Here is a 19,165-nt window from a genome sequence, read left to right as displayed (position 1 = left end):
AGGGCAGAGGAGCCTTTGGCGCTTGGGGTCTTCAGAGCGGCCCTTGGTGAAGCGAGGAAAGGCCAGGGCTGACCGTCTCCCAACCTTGGGAAGCGAAATTACTGCCCGTGCGGCCTCCGTTTCCGGGGGAGCCAGGCGGCCCTACTCGGGTAGAGAACGAGGAGGTGTCTGTGGAGATTCCCAGCCTTCAGTTGCCCCAAAGGGGCTTTTTCCCCTCAAGAGGCGGGACTTTCCACTTTTTCTTTGAAGACCTTTTGGCGAGAAGCGGAAAGAAGCTCCTTGGGTGAGAAGCGAAACGTCTTCAGAGAAAAAGCGGGAAGTCCAGGCGCCTCTTGGGGGAAAAGGCCCCTTTGGGACAACGAGGCAGAGGCGAGGGGGGGGGCGCTGTTTCTGAAGACGGAGCGGAGCTGTTCCCAATCGGTGGGAAGGAGTCGGCGCGTCAGGTCGGGAAGGCTCGGAGGCTTTCTTCCAGCGCAGCCCCTCAGTAACCGAGGCGGCTCTAACCCAGCCGGCCTCTAGGGGCCGCCCGCGGCTTCGCTTCCCCCGCCGCCTCTTTGCGCAAAGACCCTCCACACCTGCAGGGGCGCTGTTCGGAACATCAGGCGCCCCGATTCCCACCAGCAATCCGAAGCCTTATTCCTTTTACGTGAATCCAACGGGCGGCCTTATTTCGGGCGTGCTGAAGAATCCGGGGGTTGGGCAATGTCTCTGTCCAATGAGAAGATTCTTTCAGGCCTATCGTACCTACTTAGTCCTTCCAGCCAATCCGAAGACTCGCTTCCGGCAGCATTCCTATGCCATTCCAATCAGAGGACGACCCCGCAAGCCCCAGCCCGCCCTTCCCGGAAGCCTCGGGCCCAGCGGGGGGGGGGGGGAAGAGAGAGGAGAGAGAGAGAGACCACGCGGTCGGTCGGGCGAGCGGGGTAAGCGGCGAGAGCCGCCTTTGGGCTCCCGGGCCGGGCTGGGGCAAGCGGTGGGCAGGGCCGGACGAGACTCCAGTTCCCATCCGCCGCAGAGGCCGCTTGCTGGCTGGGAAGGATGGTTGTCTGGCATCCACGGCAGGAGGCGCGCCTGTGTCCCGGGCAGGAACGGAGGCCGACGCCGCCTGAACGGCAAATACGCTCAACACCCCCCCCCCGGTGGTTGCCCGGATTGGACTCTCTGGCCTCAATCCCGGGGGAAGTCAATGAAAAGGAGGCCTTCGGAGTAGGGAAGGAGCCTCCTGGGCAGAGCGGGGCCTTCAGTGCAGCAGTTGGGCTGGAAACCGGGAGAGGAAAATCGGAGTCTTCTAATAAGTTTCCCGGCTGCCGGAAGTTCAGGAGAGAAAAAGCAAAGGCGGGAGAGTTTGTATCTGAAACGGGCGAGAGCGGGCTCATTCTTGCCGTTTGCTCTCCTGGGCAACTGAGCAATAGGGAAAACGCAGCTATTTCCTCCAAGATTTGCCCAGGGCAACTTTTCTTTAAACCAGGAACCATCAGCCTCTGGCTTCTACATGAGAGAAACATATTTACTTTATTTACTTTACTTACTTTACTTTATTGTCATTGTATTTACATACACAGTATACTATACAACGAAATTCACAGATCACCCAGAGACCAGGCCCAACACACATAACAATCCCCAAACATGTATGCTGATTTTATAATTGTGCACATTGACTTAAATCAAAGCCGGATTCCTGGTGTTGCTGTTACATTCTTGAAATAAAGACTGTTGTTAGGCGTTTGTTTTAAGATCCCATCATACGTGGCTGCATATTGCAACTCTAAACTGAGTGCCTCTCCCTCACTGGATGTTTCTCTTTCGATCAGCTGGTGGTCATGGAGGCAGAATAAGGACTGATCGGCTTTAGAACTAGGGATTTTCATCCAGCTCAATCATGGGTGATTTTCTGAAAGAGGAGAAGAAAAAAAGAAGAAGATGACAGTACCGACCACAAGCAAAGGGCTGGAATTTGCAAAGGAGCAGTTGAAGAAGCATGGATGGAAAAAAGGTGCAGGGCTTCACCTGTTTTAAGTTTGTTTATCCACACTTAAGTAGAGCAGAAACTTTGTTTTTGTTTATTAATCAAAGCTGCCCATCTCACCAAAAGCAACTCTGCGCAACAAATGGGTCACTTGGTGCTGAATAGAAATTCTGGGCCAGATTTGCCATATAATAAGGAAAAGACTGATACAAATGTGATAGTTAAATAAATAAGGATCTAAGGATAAATTAAATGATTTTCTGAAATACTGCTTTCCATATAATTTACTCCTGCAAATCTTGCTGAATTGGAAGCAGGAAAGTGCCAAGAACGCTGTCTGTTGTGGCATATTAGGTGCAAATTTCTGGATTTTCATTCATTAAATATGGTTCAAACAAACACTCCTTTTGGATGGAAGGATTAACTCTTCCCATTATCCAATCTGCCTGACATTAATCATCCTAGCTAGGATAATTCTGATGCAAATAATCAAGAGACTGGACTGGAAGTCCTTAAACAACACAGGCATTATTAAAGTGGATTTATGAAGACATATCTTGACTGATTGAAGTAAAGTATTTGACAGTTCTGAATAACAAGCCTCCTAAGTGTGGATTGGATGACATGATATTGGTAGACCTTGATTTATGACCATTTAACAACCCTTCAAAGTTACATTGGTGCTGAAAAAATTGGCTTTGGTCCTCACACTTCCTACCACCACGGGGTCATTTGATCAGAATTCAGGCACTTGGCAACTGCTGTGTATTTATGAAGGGATCGCCATTTGTGACCTTCCCAGCCAGCTTCCAACAGCAAAGTCAGTGGGGAAGCTGGTTTCACTTAGCAACCTATAATCCACTTTATAACTGCAGGGAAAAAATATCATAGAATAAGGCATAACCCTCACATAGCAATGGAAATGCCCCTCTATATTATGGTTGAAAGTCAAGGACCACCGTCAGTTGTAAGTCTAGCTCAGAAATCATACTTCAAGTTGGTTCCTTGAAGGAAGAGCTGCCGGTTTCTCCTTAGGTTCACTTCAATGTGTTTCTTAATGAAAAGGAGGAAGAATTTTTTTTCTTTTCTTTTAGGTAAAGGACTTGGGAAAAAAGAAAATGGGATCGCTGAAGCATTAAAGGTCAAAATAAAATGCAACACAGCTGGGGTAAGGAAGGGTGAGACTTGAGTGGGAGGAGGGGGGATATCTGCCTAGAGAGGCAGCGAAACCGCCTTTGGCTCTTCTGAGCAAAGCCGACCTTTGGTCCTGTGGTAGTACTCGGGGCTCGCTTTGACAGTTCCTAAGCACGTTCTTGCCTGCCAGGATTACCCAAATAAGTACAGTCCGGCCTTGAGGATCACCAGTTTCATATTCTTGAGTTGTAAAATGCTTCTGCACTTACCGCACCATAGTCCAGATTTTACGTAAAGTCTGCAAAGAATTATCTATGCTTAGCATGGAATTCCTGGTTAGATGGGTGGGGACAAACTGGAGGCCTACCAGAGAATCTGGTGGGTTGTAGACAGTAACTTTCTTGTTTTAAGGTTCCTTCCAAGCATGGTCCTTAATGACCTGGGAGCATTTCAAGCTTGTAGGCCAGATCTGTGACCCTGCTTCCTCCTGACCCAGGTGGGGCACGACTCAGCTGAGGAGTTCACCTATCACTGGTGGGACCATCTCTTCAACTCGTCTGCTGCCAACATTACAGTAGACTCTGAACAGGTAAGGGGCCACGGGCTGGGCTTGACATAGGGATAGCTTTGGTTTGGCAGTTTGCCACTGAAGCTGTAGATCTTAAGCCATGGAGCGACCCTGCGTCAACAAGGTTTATGAATTTATCTATTCCTGTTTTCTTTGCTGCCCATCTCCCCTACAAGGTGACTCTGGGCTGCTTTCATTTTACTTATGAAACAAGTAAAAATAGTTAAAAGATTAAGACAGCACAATGCTAAAAATTAAACTAACAACTATAATAAAACTGAACAGAGAGAGCAAAGGGATGGGACAGGGATTGCCCTGTTAGTCACTTCCAGCGATGTGTGACCCCCTCGGGGCCCAAGGAAAGCTCAGTAAGGGTAACATGGAGTCGGATGCTTCAGCACACAGAGAAACCCATGTGTGGACTACAAGCTGATAGTTGAGTAGAAATGGATTTATTGTGTAGAACATAACACACAGCAATTGAACACAGCTCTCTCGTTTGTTGACCTGTGTGTGCAGTTTGTTTCTGTGCAGCAATTCAAGGGGGTAGAAAAGTCCTTGGGGGTTTCCAGCAGTCTCATCTTTGCAGGTAAATAGCCTCCAGTCCTTTTCACAAGCGACGGGGCCTGGAGGGCTTGTTTGGGCTTAGCCCCACCTCTCAACCTTCATTCTCCCCCAGGATGGGGTCCAGGTGAGAAAGCTCTCTGAGCGGGAGGGGCCAATCCCAAGGACAAAGCCATGCCGAGCCCAGGAGGGGGACATGCTCTACGGCCGCTTTGTGAAGGTAAAGGGGCTGGAGGGAGCAACGGGAGATCCTTGGCTCAGAGCCTTCCTGGGACGAGGGCCAGAGACTCCCCGGATTTTCCTTGCAGGCAGCCACCCTGATATCTGGCACAGAGGAGCCCACAAACCCCTTGGCCTCCACAGACCAGGAGGAGGAGAAACTGGACCTCTCCACGGCAAGGAGGTGAGGCTGAGGAGGGGCCTGGAGAAACCTGGCTCTTGTCCCGCTCCACCCCAGCCATGCAGATGCTAACCAGGTCGGTCCCACCCGCCCTCTTTCTTTCCTTTGCAGGCTGACTGACCAGGAGCTGTTCCAGGCCTGTGGGGGAAGAACAGTCCACAAGTGAGGAGCAAGGGGGGGGAGGGTGGATGGGACCTAGAGGCAAAGGCAGACCCTCTGAACAGATGGAGCAGGCTCTGTCCTAGTGACAAAGGGTTTGGGGGCAGGCTTTGCCTATTGGGCTTGGCTCTCATGTTGGCCTGGCTACTTCTGGTCCTCCATTTAAGTTCCCTCACAAAAGGGGTGAGGGAGGGCAGCTCAGTCCCTCTGCCCTGTGGCTCTTCGGTGGAGATACGTCTTCCTTAATTCTGGCCCCTCCTGTGTTGCCAGGCAGGGCTGCCAGCTCCTGCCTCCCAACCCCGCAAACACCAAGGGGGGCTCCGCACTCTGGCAGCTTGAGTGGCCCCACATCTCCCTTTTGCTGCTTCTTCCAGGGGAGCTCGGCACGGCATCACGATGAGGGCAAAGCTCGCCCGGCTGGAAGAGCAGGAAAAGGCTTTCTTGGCTAGCTCTGTCCAGCAGAAGGCTGGGCCAGGGACGACCCCCAGTGGCTGCCCTGACCCCCAGCACCCACCGCAAGCCAAGAAATATAAAAGAAGCAAAAGGGGCTGCTACAGAGAAGAGCCAGCTAGTGGAAGCTGCGCCAAGGCCAAGAAGAAGAAGAAGGTGAATGGCAAGGAGCAGAATGGGCACTAAGGAGGTGGCAGGCTGAACGTGGCAGCCAGAGGAGCAGAACGGCTGGGGGCTTCAGCCCTGCACGAGCCTCACTCATTTTTTCGATCCTTGTCTTGTCCAGCAAAGGACTGGCTGATCTCCTCCACTAAGGAGTGCTTGAGGTTGAAAAGTGTACAGATAAGTATATATTTTTCATAAATAATAAGACATCTACACAGAATTGCTGAACTTCCCTTGAGGGCTTGGAAATCAGGACTCCTTTGCCTACCGATTTCATGTTCATATTGTGGGGTGGGAATTTTCTCTCTGACAGCATCTCTTGTTCCCTCAAAGATTGATTGAAGTATCAGGTTTTGAAAAACAATATAAAACATTTAAATGGAGGCAAGGGTAGTTAAAATTTGACAGTAAAGTTTTATGCATAAGCGCTGGCCACCCCCAAGTGAAATGGCAGAACCATTTTCAAAAGGCCAGGTGGGGGTGTCTCAGTATGGAGAGGGGGATATTCCATCAGGTAGGGCAAGTTATCACACACACACACACACAACTGCTTGAGGGGATGGGAGAGGACTCATTTAAACTGGCAGTAACATTCAACACAGCCCCAACAGTTGCACACAAAAGTGGGATCTAGGTGGCTTCTTACGGCTGGAACTGCTTGCGCATCGCCAGCAGCAGCAGCAGCAGCAGGACTGACACCCTCCCCCACCAGGCTTCTCTCAAAAGGTGTTTCTGCAAGGTGCCCCTATTCCTCCCACTCAGAGGGGTCTCCCCTCCCCCCTGCTAATTGTCCTACATTTGTTCATGAAGTGAGCTTAGATCTCATTTAGTTTGTTCTGCTCCATGTGCATTTTTCAGTCTGGGTCTCTGGCAGATTTGGCTCTTGATGCTCAACTTACCATCCTCACCTGGCATTTGCCAATAACCCGGAACTTCCTTTCCCCCTCACTTCAGATGGCTTAGCCTGCAGTGGCCATTTGTGGGGGATAATTGTTGGCTCCCAGCCCTACAGAGGACAGGATGGTTAAGGCCTTTCTGGCTGCCCTGGGGACTATTCTGTTGCTTGTGTTTTTGAGAAGACATTGCAAGCGGGCAGGCATTGCATCAACACAAACACACCCCATGGACAGAAGTAGCCAACCTGGACTTCATTTGCTGGGCTTCCCGGAATCTTTTTGGGCTGGGCCTGAGCCAGCTGTTCTACTTTGTGCTGCTGAGGCTTCTCGGATTTGACTAGGTCTGGCAGATCTTCACAATGCCAAGTGCTGCCTTTGCTGGTTGTCAGGGAAGCCGGGTCTCATGGGACACTCTGGGGTTGGTGGGTCCTTAGAGCAAGACCCACAGCCCAGAGGCAAAGTCCTTGCACCATTTGGCCTCCAGAAGGTACCCTAACCACAAATAAATAGGAAGCTGGCCCACAGCCAACCTTGTCTCCAGCATCAGCCCAATTTCCATTTTTGCAGCCATTGTTAGGAAAAAGGTGAGGGGCTGCAGCTCAGAGTTCAGTTTGGAAAGGGACACATCTGTCCCCATAAAAAAGCCACTGTGCAGGATGTGGTTGCCAGCATCCATTGCCCAAGCAACTGGACAGACTTGATCTGGTAGCCACCAAGGAGACTGCGTTTATTTACCTGGTTCTTTTGTGGCTAAACTGTTTCCTTATCAAGGATTTCTTCAGTGGTGCTCCAGCAGGGCTGCTAAGAAGCTGAGAGGTATTCAAAATAGCAATAATGCTTCCCGTCTCCTCCCAGCCGTTCTGAAGTCTAACTCCAAAACAGCTGGGTGTGTGTGTGTGCGCGTAATTTTATTAAAAGATTTTTTAAAACAAAGATCCAGATATTCTCTCTAGAGCAGTTATAAATTTACCCTTTTTTCTAAGTCTAGATATTCTCAGTCATCTAGGTCATGTTTGTCCCAAAGATGCTTTTTCAGGAGGCAACTGGACTTCTTTTTTTTCTTCGAAGACGTTTCGCTCATCATCCAACAAGCTTCTTCAGCTCTGACAGGATAGTGGAGAATGGAATTTCCAATTTGTTTTGCATAATTTATTTTTTTCTATTTGTCTTACTATCAACATTGTCAAAGCTTGATTTTTTTGAGAAATAAACAAGGGTTGACTTGAAAGAAGAGCCAGAGGGCTGTTAAGTGCAGGGCCTGCATACTCAGGATTCACATCCTCAGGTGGCCCTTTTCTCAGTTCACAAACTTCACCTAGGGACTAGGGATGTTCAGGATCACCATCTCCAAGCAGAATTCATTGATCCAACTCATTGGTGTCGGAGAAACTGCCAACATGCCATCCCTTTCCATGAGGTAAGTTCAATAGAGACCAATAAATGGGATTTTTCTGTGTATTTGGAATAGCTCCACTTGAACTGAGGCTACCCCAAAGTTTTGGCTTTCTGGAAATTACTAAAACTAAAGTGAAGAGACCTTCTGGAGACCTTGTTGTGATGCAGGTTACTTCAAACAGAGAACTGCATTTTGATTCTAGGAATCATGTAATTCTACCCTAATTCTCTCCTGTTTACATGAAGTCCTTGGGAGAGACCATTTCTTGGCATCATCATAGCAATAGCAGTTACACTTATATACCGCTTCATAGGGCTTTCAGCCCTCTCTAAGCGGTTTACGGAGTCAGCATATTGCCCCCAACAACAATCCGGGTCCTCATTTTACCCACCTTGGAAGGATGGAAGGCTGAGTCAACCCTGAGCCGGTGAGATTTGAACAACCGAACTGCAGTAGCTGAAGTAGCCTGCAGTGCTGCATTTACCATTGGGCCACCTCGGCTCTGTCTAGGACCAAAGCTAAGATTGTGATTGAATCAACAGACTTCCAGATACACAGCTCTGCAGTGTTGCTGAGATTCAATCTCGGGTCTATTTTCCCCACCCAGCTCCTAACAGCTTTCAGATACCCATCCAGAAATTCCCCCAAAGTGGAGATGCATCCCTTGCTCTCAAAGGATTGATGAATGGTAGATGTCAAGCCTGGTGGCACCCCACACCCAAGAGCCCGAGGAGCCCACCTCTCCCCTCAGCCACCTACTGGGATCGCCTGTTCGGCCCCAGGTGCATTGCTCCCCAATCCCAAGCTTCACGGAAGGTCCAGAAGGACACCGTGATCCAAGCTATCCAAGACAGCCGGATCAGGAAGAGGATCCTTTCGTGGTGCCACTCCAGCTTATCAACAAGGCAGGCGATCTAGTTTGGGTTTCATCTGGAAAAGGTCCAGGATTCTCAACTATTGCAGCCACGTTCTTTTCTCAAGAAGCTTCAGGGAATACAGATCGATAGTCTGTACTTCGCCGGGGGTGGCCGACTGCAGGCCCTCCGGAGAAGCTTCCTGCTTTGGCCCTCAGGCGGCCTCAGAATCCCCGCGGAGAGAAAAAATCTGCCGGCATCAGCAAAGCGCGACGACGGCACAACGAAAGGCGCATGCGCGGGGCGTCGAGACGCGCCTTGAAAGGACCCGGTGATGCGAGACTTCCGCCCGATGAGATCAAGCCCCGCCCCTTCCGACTCCGGGAAGCAGCAGGTTCACCGGATCCCTTCGCCCGCTCTGCTGCCATGGCGCTCCTGTGCTCCGGTGGCCGCTCGCTCCTGCCTCCTCGCGTGGCCGCCCTCGCGGTCCGAGCCAGGTAACGGCGCCGGCACCTGGGAACGCGGCCGAGAAGACCAGGCCGGCCGCGGAGGGACGAAGCCGGCGACCCCTTTTTGTCCTTCGGCGGACCCCGTGGCGGGATCGCGGCGAGGAGGGCGGCCGTGATTGGGCGGCTCGGGGGGCGGGAGCGCTTGCGAGGTCTCCGATTGGCGGCCTCGGTGTCCTTGGAGCGGAGACGCGCGGGCGGGGGTGGAGCGGTCGGGGTCTCTCGCGGCACCTGTCCCAGCCTCGCCCCGCTTCTGAGGCGCCCCATGGCGGCGAGAAGCGGTCTGGGCACCCGCCCGGTGGCTGGCGGTTCCCGCCTTAAGCGGCGCTTCCGGAGGCCTCCCCGGCGCCCGAGGCTCCCTGCTCTTCGGGAGGGGGGCGGCACTGGGGGAAGGCGGCGGACCTCTCCCTGCAACCTGCGGGCGGCTCTTTACCCCGCGCGAGCCTGGAGGGGCGTCGGCCTGCGGATCCGGTGGGGGGTCCCGAGGGCTGTAGCTGCTGTTGGTGGGCGAGAGCTTGGGCTTCCCTCCTGCGGTGGCCCTCGGAGGAAAGGCCGCCGGGCTGATCTCCCCTTCTTGGACGCTTCAGCTCCTGGTGGGCTCACGTGGAGATGGGCCCCCCCGACCCTATTCGGGGGTGACGGAGGCCTTCAAGAGGGACGGCAGCGCCAAGAAGATGAACCTGGGAGTCGGGGCTTATCGGGATGATAACGGGAAGCCCCATGTCTTGAACTGCGTCCGCAAAGTAAGTTGCTTCCTCTCGGCTTCCCCCACCCCCGGGGTCAGGGCAGACGTCGAATGGGGCGGTTGGAGTCCGGCCTGCACTTGAACGGTCTCTGGCCGTTTCCCAGCGTGTGGGTAATGGACCGGCTCGGAGGAAAGTTTCAGGATTTGGGAGCAGCTGGAACTTAACTCCCCCTTCCTTCCTTCTCTTGGGCTATCAAATGAGCTAAACCAGGTTGAAGGTGTGCATGATGGGTGAGGGTTATAGAGTTTACTGATGGAATCCAATCCAGAGACTGGGAGTGGCTTGCTATAGTTTGACCAGGGTCAAGTAGCCGTCTTTTAGCAGCATCAGCTCTCTCACTTAACAGCTACCAGAAGTCTGAATGGGACCAAAGAAATGGCTTGATTAAATGGACAATCTGCCTATTCAGAAATTGTTAAAGCAGCACCTAGGGTTGTGTGTTATATGTTGCAGTAGTCAAAATGAAAATTTAAATAAGTGAATCAACTATGAATGAGGTGCAGGCTTGGCATTAAATAAGTGATAGTTTAACTTTTCTGGAATGTTTCTTAGGAAAGACTGACAAGATTAACAAAGACAGTTCAGAGAACAAATTTGCAGATGTAAGAAGGGGGAAGGGCAATCTGAATTTAGGGGTTTGCATTTTTTGCACTGAAAATGTCAGAAAAGTAACCATAGGTAGAATTGGCCACTTGAAGGCTGGCCTAAGCCAAGGGAATGAGTAATGGGTGTAGCAAAATGCACTTCAGGTAGAAAAGTGATTACTGCTCAAGCGCTCAACTATTTGACTAATTCTTTCTTTATACCGTATTCATAATCCTACAAACTCCCTTCTCCTCCCTGTTGAAACCCTACTTTATTTAGAATAGTAATCTAGGAACAGTTTTGGGTGAATATTTCCAATTTACAGGCGGGAGAAATTGTTAAGTAAATTGAATGTCTTTATGATCTAGGCAGAAGCCCAGATAGCTGCTAAGAAGATGGACAAAGAATATTTGCCCATATCTGGGCTAGCAGACTTCAACAAGGCATCAGCTGAACTGGCTTTGGGAGAAACAAATGAGGTTATACAAAGTGGCCGGGTAAGAAGCCAAATGACATATATATTAAGTGCATTCAGACAGAGGTTCCTATATCAGAAGGTGTCTTTGCTGCGTAAGATTTGGATCCGTTGTGGATGAAGAGTTGACTTCTGTAGCGGCCTTAGCTGAGCCTTTGAAATCATTTACCCCAATTGCTCTGTTGGGAAAAGGTGAAAGCAACTGTATAGCCCACCGGTGGCAATGCATCTTAATTTTGAAAACACTTGGAGTTTCTGGACCCCAGAGAGGCAGCGTTTGACAGGTGAACCATCTCCTTTCATTCCATTTGTTGGAAAAGGTAATATGTGGGACACGTAAATGCAGTTTTGTCTGAAAATTCTGAAACTCCACCTTTTCCTTATCTTTGGCTTGGATGTGCTACCATGAATCAATCCTACAGTTCAGTGTGATCTCTTGATCTCTCCTCAAAACATACTCACAGTGACAGTGTGATCTCTTGATCTCTCTCAAAACATACTCACAGTGACTGAGTCCAGAAGAAGATATATTGTGGCTATCCCAAAGTTAATTTAATCGCATAATGTGCAGGAAGTAGAAACAATGTCATCCTTAGGTTAGCTGCATCTGGGAACCAACCCTTTGGACTGCTTGTATCTCGAGTGATTTCAGTTTTCACATTCCCACTGAAACCTTGCAATCCCACCCATTGCACAAATTAAATCACCCCATGCAAGGGGCTATCTGGCCTCAAACTTCATTGTGAGTAGCATCACTCCTCTCAAGCTCTATTGATGCGCTGTAATATCGCAAAAACAATTGAGAATTGCAGTTATTCTTTTCAGTTGGTTGAGCATGACACCTTCGCAGCAGAGGTAAACAACTTGTGGCCCTGTGGATTTTTCTGGGACTTCCCTTCTCCAAATTTGTAACTTCGATCTGGGGGAAGGTGGATTTTGGGCTCCCATTTCCTGCTACTTTAAGGGTTTTGGCTGCAAAATTAGAGAGCAGGCTCAGTGTTTGCTAAGCTACAACAATCTCTTTTCTTTGTTGGTATCTGGATTTCTCATGTGCCTTCTCTGCATCCTTTCAGTATGTTACTGTGCAGACAATTTCTGGAACTGGGTCTTTAAGGGTTGGAGGCAACTTCTTGGTGAGTGCTCATTTAAAATCTTTAAATGTAAAGAATAGGTCTCCTTGAGCCATCTACAAGCTCCAACTCAGCTGCCTCCTCTTTCTTCCTGTTTAGCAACGATTCTTCAGCTCCAGCCGTGACGTGTTCCTCCCCAAGCCTTCCTGGGGGAACACACCCATTTTCAGAGATGCTGGAATGCAGCTACAAAGCTATCGATATTATGACCCCAAGACGTGCGGCTTTGACTTCACCGGAGCATTGGAGGACATTTCTGTAAGTTTACACCTATGGGTAGATACGGTGGGAGGATCACATGTGTGGAAAACATAGCCCAGAAAGCTCCAGTGAGAGGCAAGGCTGATGGTAGCTGAAGTCCTGTAGCCACTTTCCAAAAGCCAAGATGATGTGTGGGAGGCTCATTCTGTAGGCAGGGACTCGTATCTGATGCATGAAACTGCAACAATGAGAAGAGGAGTTACCATGTTTTGTGATGGGGGAAATGACTCTTAACACTTCTTATTTAAAGGGATCGTGATCCATGCCTTATCCCTGCATCTTCTTTTTTTTTTAAAGAAAATTCCAGAAAAGAGCATTATTCTATTCCATGCCTGCGCTCACAATCCCACTGGAGTAGACCCTCGTCCAGAGCAATGGAAGGAGCTGGCGGCAGCAGTGAAGGTGAGTGCCGGGCCCAGGCAGGGGTCTCCCTTCAGCCCTTGCGGGCTTTGGCTATGCTCCTGGGGCATCCTTTGGGCCCTGTAGGGTGCAGGAGAAATGCATGTTTCGTTTGATTTTAATTACGTTGGGATTTGGCCACTTTCATTGACTGGCGTCTTGATTTTTACTTTATAATTTAAATTTCTTTTTGTACCTAAAATTGGCTTTTCTTTTACATTTATATCTATTTTCATATTGTTCTTAATATTTTATTTTACAAGTAGAAGAGTGCTTTGACTTGAGATCAAGATTTGCAGCTAACAAATTGCTTTTGGGGAGGCATCTTATCCAGGCAACTGCAGGCATTTGCCTTTTTTGAATTATTAGAGCTAACTATGAAACATAATTCTTTCCCCCTTCAGGAAGAGCAGGGAAGCTGAGGTCTTTGAGTGGCTGAAGGCGGGAAGAGGGGACTGGGTGGGTGGGGAAGGGTGGTGGTAGTTGGAAAGCCTGTGGGATGGGAGCATCCTGGACCACGTGGGACTTGCCATTGACCTTCTTGTGGCCACATCTTTGGCCTCTGGCGGTGGAGGGAAAGCTGTTGGGGGAAAACAAGCCGTTTTGTTCAATATACGGTGCTTTCAGAACACTTTTCAAGGACCTCTGATTGGAGAACTCCGACTGGTTGGTTGCATTGCTGAATATCTGAGCCAGGCCAGGGGGGACCTAGGGAAAGGACCCGGGTGAGACTGGAGGCAAGGCCTCCCTTTAGTCACTCATCCTGACCAATCCTGATTTTCAGCGGAGCTATAGAAATGGTGGGAGTAAAGAGGCACCTAGAGTAGTAATGCAGAGACCCAGATATGAAGGTGGTGGAGTCCAAATACTTACCCGTGTTTGGGCTTATATGGGGTGTGTGGCTCAGTTTCTGGGTAGTCTCCAACATCCGTGTTTGGAGGGAAATTACTGAAAAACGATAGGGAATCCGCCGCAGAGGAGGATGCAGATTGCCTGGATCTCCTTCGATCAGGATTCAGACCAGGCTTCTTGGTCTTGTTGGGACTTCTCAGCAGTGGTTGAGAATGGTGAAGGCTTTGGTGTCCTGGAAAGCTGGAGATGGAGTAGTTCTGTTCCTGCCTAGTTCCAGGCCGTTGTTTGGGGAAGCCAAGCACCTGGGGCTCTGGTGGGGAATGGGAAGTCTCAGTCCTCTCCCTTCACTGTTTAGCCTCTCTGGGAGATACCATCACTAAGTTAATAATGCCCTGTGTCTCTACTCTGGGGGTTGCTGTGGAGGTTGCCCAGCTTGCAGCTAGAAGGAATGAAGGAATGAATGGGAAGAAAAACACTTCAGAGTAAGCCTGGGAGAGGCAGAGCTCTTGCCTTTTGGGGTTGGGCTCCACTTCTTGCAGAAGCCATGGCTGGAAGCTGTGTCCAACAGTGGCTTCTGTGCCAGTGGCAGCCGTAGGAACTGCCTTCTCCAGAAGGAGTCGGCAAGAGACAGGCTGCGGGGGGGGGGGGGCTGCCCATGTGCTGCGGGGAAGGGGGGGTGGACTGCAGGTTAGCCTCCGCTTTCAAGAACATCTTGCCCTGGAAGGAAGGAAACATCTTGTGTTTCTTCTGGTCTTCTGCCTTCCATGCGTTTTTGGGTTTTCAGTGTTGAATTGCATGCATGAGATGCTTGTGTGTTACACATTTCAGGCCTTTGGGGGTGGGGGTTTTTTGTTTTTGGGGGCGGGGGAGGGGGGGGGAGGGGGGGGGTGTTGGTTGCGGGGGGGGTGTTGCATGAAAACCTCAGGGGTCTTGTTGAGCTGCCCCCTTGTACAAGGAGAGGGCCAGCAGCCAAATGTTCTGCTTCAGTGGCCACCCTTGAAAACTCTTTTCCAGAAAAGGAACCTCTTCACCTTCTTTGACATGGCCTATCAGGGGTTTGCCAGCGGGGACATAAACCGAGACTCATGGGCTGTCCGTCACTTCATTGAGCAAGGCATTAACATTGTACTCTCCCAGTCCTACGCCAAGAACATGGGTCTCTACGGTAAGCCTTCTCTCTTCCACCACTCCCCCCCCCCCGGACCCCTCAGCACTTCCTCTTTCAGAGCGAAAGGAAAGGCTCGAAAGGGGAGTTTCTGGGGTGCCCCCAGGAGAAATGGGGTGCCATGACTTTAGAACACCTGTGGGGGAAGGGGGGTTCTCTTGGGTTGCTGCCAGAAACCATGGCTAGCGAGAGCCTGCTTGCTGCCCAGAGGGTGCAGGGGCTGGGCGGTTCGTGCCATCTGTGGCCCAATTTGTGGTACAGCAGAACCCATGCAGCCAGTCAGGAGCCTCCATTGGGGTCTCCTCCACCTGCTAAATTGGGTCTGTTCCCAGGAGCACATAATCAATCCTTCCAACACTAACCAAACTGGCTGGGTTTCTACAGCTGCCCCCGCCCAAAATGGAGCTAAACAAAGTTCCCTCCTCTCCCTTGGGGCTGTGGGAAAAGATGGCCAAGACTTCTACCTGGCAGGGCCTGCTTCTGCCTTGGCTGCAGTGCCGGAGCCTCCTCTGGGCCAGTCATGCAGGGGAGGTGTGCCTGTGAGCCCAGACCTTCAACCGGAGCCCTCCCAGCTGCCCTGTCCCCCTGTCGTCTCCTTGCAAGGGGTGGACCCTCCATCTTGAAGGAAGGAATCCGAGGATGACGGGACGTCTTCAGGAGAGGACTGTGCCAGAGATTTGTCCTGTCAACGGGGCCAGGGGACAAGGGGGGGCTGGGTGGTGTTGCTGGAATAGGGAGGAGGGGTCCACAATTAACTTGGCTTCTGCCTCCAGGGGAGCGTGTGGGCGCCTTCACGGTCATTTGCAAGGACTCCGAGGAAGCCAAGAGAGTGAGTCCCAGCTCAAGATCCTGATCCGCCCCATGTATTCCAACCCCCCATCAATGGGGCTCGGATAGCTTCCATGATCCTAAACAGCCCTGATCTGCGGAAGGAATGGTGAGGGTCCCGAGAGGCCAGGCAGAGCCAGATTCTCTTCTGTGCTTTGCAGCCGGAGGCCTTTGGGCAGGGGGGCCTCGGGGCAGAGCCTGGCATTGAGGGCCAAGTATTCTGTCCTTCACGGAAATGCTTCCCCTTCAAAGCGGCCTTTGGAGGTGGGAAGAGCCTCTTTCCAAGTTGGCTTGCTCTCTCTGGGCTCTGAGATGGGGGTCATGGAGAGCAGGACGGGATGGGGGTGGACCCGCTCTCCCTGCTGCTGACCACCCTTTCTGACTTCTCTGGGCAGGCTGGCGGAGGTGAAAGGAATGGCCGACCGCATTATCGGCATGCGCACCCAACTGGTGGCCAATCTGAAGAAGGAAGGCTCTTCTCATAACTGGCAGCACATCACTGATCAGATCGGCATGTTCTGCTTCACAGGCCTCAAGCCGGAACAGGTAAGAAGGGGGCTGGCCCTGCCTCCACCCTAGTTGGGCTCTGTTGACCTCTTGCCCCTTTATTTAGCAGCCAGACCCTGGGGGGCTTCTGAGAAGCTTGCCTCCCCTGCCTTAAGGAGGACCCTTATTTTCATCTCTACTGAGCCTCAGATACTTTGATGAAGGGGCTACAATGGGGACCTTAGGTTTGTAAATTAAGAGTCTGCCCAATTCTTTCTTTCTTTCTTTTTTCTTTCTTTTTTTCTTCCATTTTCTCTTTCTCTCATTCATTCATATCTTGCCTTTATTACTTTCACTATGTATAATTCAAAGTAGCAAGCATTTCCAACACACCCTATTTTCTTCACAACAGCCCTTTGAGGTGGGTTGGGCTGAGAAAGAGTGACTAACCCAAAGTCAGTAAACTTCCATTCCTCTCAGGCTGGACTAAAATTCACCGTCTCCGGTGATAGGCCCAACATCACCCAGGCGGCTTTCATAGCTAAGGTGGGACTAGAATTCACAGCCTCCAGATTTTTGGGTCAGTACCTTGAGCACTACAGCAAACTGGCTCTTACTGCTCTATTATTTTCTTTTCTTTTAAAACATGAAACGAAAAGGTATACTATCCTCTCTGGTTTTCAAGACTCGATCAAGTCTATTAAGGTACAGACTGAGGGGTTTTTGTGTGTGCATATGTAGTTCAAGCCTGCAAGATAATGACACCCTGTTTGTGTTGAAACAACTGTGCAGGTTGCCCATCAGCTTCTGAGCCAGGTTCAGTCCTGTCAGTTGGGGGGAGGGCAGTAAAATCACTGAGAACTTTGTGTCTGGTTGCTGCCCGGAGAGGTTCCAGAGGACAGAGGGTCATGTTCTTGCTGTGCTTCTTGAACTTGCTGAAGTGCCCTCAGTCTTGATCATTGGAAATCACCTGGGCTTTTAGTTTCTACTAGCTGATAACTTGACGTTGTCCGGTGTTAATTTATAGGGGGGAAATGTCCGGACCAAACGTAATTTCTAATGTTGGATTTTCCCTCTTACCAGAGGGAACCTGGTGGAGTATTGTGAAGCTGTTACCATGGCAGCCCTACTGTGCTGTACAGTAGAAGCCATTTTACGGCAATACAGTATAATTCATTTTAAGGCACAACAGGCTGTATCTTAACAAAACACACATCCTGAGGGGTTTTAGGGGTATCTTACCATATATAGTGTTGTATTGAAATAACTTCTCTCCTACAGTGTAGCATATAAATTAGTGAAAAATTTAAAAAGTGAATGTAATTGGTGATGCCCAGAAACCCGCAGGATAACAGGGATTTCGCCCTCTCATGTTGGTGCTATCTTTGCTGCAGCAAAGAAGGAAGCAGTTCAGGGGGTCTCCGATACTTGGCCAGTCAGGCAGACTCCTGAATTGAGCCTTTTGTTTTCCAGGTGGAACGGTTAACCAAAGAATTCTCCGTCTACATGACCAAGGATGGCCGCATCTCCGTTGCAGGTCTCACCTCGGGCAATGTGTCTTACCTGGCTCACGCCATCCACCAGGTGTCCAAGTGAACAGGGAGGATTGTCCGGATGGCTTCGTACTCTGGCTAGGTGGGGAAGGGGGAGAGTAGGAGGAGCAGCAGCGCGTAGCACAAACATTTCCCTCCCTTTTCATCATCTGTCACTTGGCTGTGTGTCGTTGCCCCCACCCCCTTTCATCGCTTGAGGTGACTTCCGGTCGTGTGTGCAAACACTCCGGCATCCTGAGCTGGGCTAAGAAACACTCTGCCTCTTTGCGGGGGTAGCCTTCCCCAGGACTACAGCTCCCATAAATAGCCAGCCTAATTTTCAAGTGTGCCCTGTTCAGTCTGCCTGCTTGGAGTGGACATTCTTCTCCCAAACTCTGCGCCCAGGGATTCAAAGCAAGCTCTGAAGGGAAAGTGGCTTTTTTATTGCTAGAAAAAGTTCTAATTTGTTCCTATGACAGGAATATAAGCCTTTTTTTTTCATTTCCCAAAAGAAAGCAAGTTAGCACAGTTTTTTAAATGATTCACTGACAGGTATAATTCTGAATGCCTTTCCTTTCCTTTGGGTCTTTGAGAAACTCTCGTGTGTCCCATGTCCAGGATGGGATGCTTGTGTGGAAAGCTTTCCTCCTGGGGTAAAGCTTGGCAGCATTGGGATATGTTGTGGCTCTTTAAAAACACAACTTGCCAGTGTTGATTTTTCTCAGCTGCTCAGCTCACCAAGAAAATACTTTCTTATTCAAAAAATTTTTTAGTGCTGCTTCAGTTCTGGTAGAGATAGTTGCTCAAAGGTGTGTTGCAGAACATCCACAGAAATGGAACATCGCATGCATTAAGTAGGACAGAAGTTGCAAAACTGACCCCCCACCCTCCCCGGTGCAATCCTGGCACTGCAACCCCTGTTTTGTGTTGTGAACACTGGTATGATGGAGCCCTGAATCTTCTCATGGGAGTCTTAAGAACATCTGAATGCTCCCCCCTTCCCCCATTTGAAAGCAGAGGGCAGGAGAAAGCTGCCCTCAGTTGTCAACCAACTAGCTTTACTAGTTGCGCACCTGTCCTGTGCCAGGTTGATGCCAGGGTGCTCGGTCTCCCCAGCTGCACCGTCTGTCCCTTCAGAACCCCAAGTGGGTAGAAGCATTCTGGGAAACCTGCACAGCTGCAGCCATTAAATGCCTCCCAGGGTTCATGCATCCTGTGACGCCTCTTCGGGAACCGATCAGTGGAAGAGCAAAGCCGTCGAAAGAGACACAGTTGCTGTGGCTGCTGAGAAATCCCAGCATCCCCATCCTGAGAGCTTGTGGGCAACCTGCCTCTTGTGCAGCTCCTGGGCTTCAGCCGTCCCTCCGTGAAGCCAGTCTCTGCCTTCCTCTCCTCCCCCACCCCCTTTAATAAAGCTGCTGTACATCACACCTTGGTCTGGGAGTCTTTAGGGGGCCCCTGGTCGCTGGCCTGGGGCCCTGCACGGTGAGGGGGGGCTTGTTGGGGAAGTGACACCCATCTTGGACACCAGGAGAGAAGATGCCGGGCTCAGCTGGGCCTTGGCTCCACCAGGGAGGCCCGGGAGCTCCCTTGGGGCCTCTTTCGGCTGAATCGCCCCTGCCCTGCAGAGAGCAGCCTGGCCAGA

At 50.6% G+C, this 19,165-nt stretch overlaps 2 protein-coding genes across 3 annotated transcripts; both read left to right on the top strand.

Moving 5' to 3' along the window:
• Positions 1–838: 838 nt before the first annotated feature.
• Positions 839–5,629, top strand: GPATCH4 (G-patch domain containing 4). 2 transcript variants are annotated; one of them, XM_032231359.1, is made up of 9 exons: positions 839–923; positions 1,815–1,996; positions 3,064–3,137; positions 3,600–3,692; positions 4,351–4,455; positions 4,544–4,638; positions 4,747–4,797; positions 5,169–5,400; positions 5,531–5,629. In XM_032231359.1, exons 2-9 carry the CDS (start codon positions 1,924–1,926, stop codon positions 5,543–5,545), a joined length of 738 nt encoding a protein of 245 aa, XP_032087250.1. In that variant the 5' UTR covers positions 839–923; positions 1,815–1,923; the 3' UTR covers positions 5,546–5,629. The 2 variants fall into 2 exon arrangements, with proteins under 2 accessions (XP_032087250.1, XP_032087249.1); XM_032231358.1 differs by having other exon boundaries at positions 5,169–5,629.
• A 3,278-nt stretch (positions 5,630–8,907) lies between these two features.
• Positions 8,908–18,948, top strand: GOT2 (glutamic-oxaloacetic transaminase 2). Its single transcript, XM_032231283.1, is given in 13 exon segments — positions 8,908–9,052; positions 9,649–9,689; positions 9,692–9,804; positions 10,761–10,889; positions 11,941–12,000; positions 12,097–12,255; positions 12,556–12,660; positions 14,524–14,674; positions 15,448–15,501; positions 15,504–15,551; positions 15,554–15,611; positions 15,898–16,048; positions 17,462–18,948. Coding segments are annotated over 13 exon segments (1,263 nt in total). The 5' UTR covers positions 8,908–8,981; the 3' UTR covers positions 17,585–18,948.
• The last annotated feature ends 217 nt before the right edge of the window (positions 18,949–19,165 follow it).

Source organism: Thamnophis elegans, chromosome 14 (assembly GCF_009769535.1).
Source record: "Thamnophis elegans isolate rThaEle1 chromosome 14, rThaEle1.pri, whole genome shotgun sequence".
In the NCBI taxonomy this organism is placed as follows: Eukaryota; Metazoa; Chordata; class Lepidosauria; order Squamata; family Colubridae; genus Thamnophis; species Thamnophis elegans.
The sequence above is the reverse complement of the archived record's forward strand: the minus strand, read 5'-3'. Positions and strand labels throughout refer to the sequence as shown.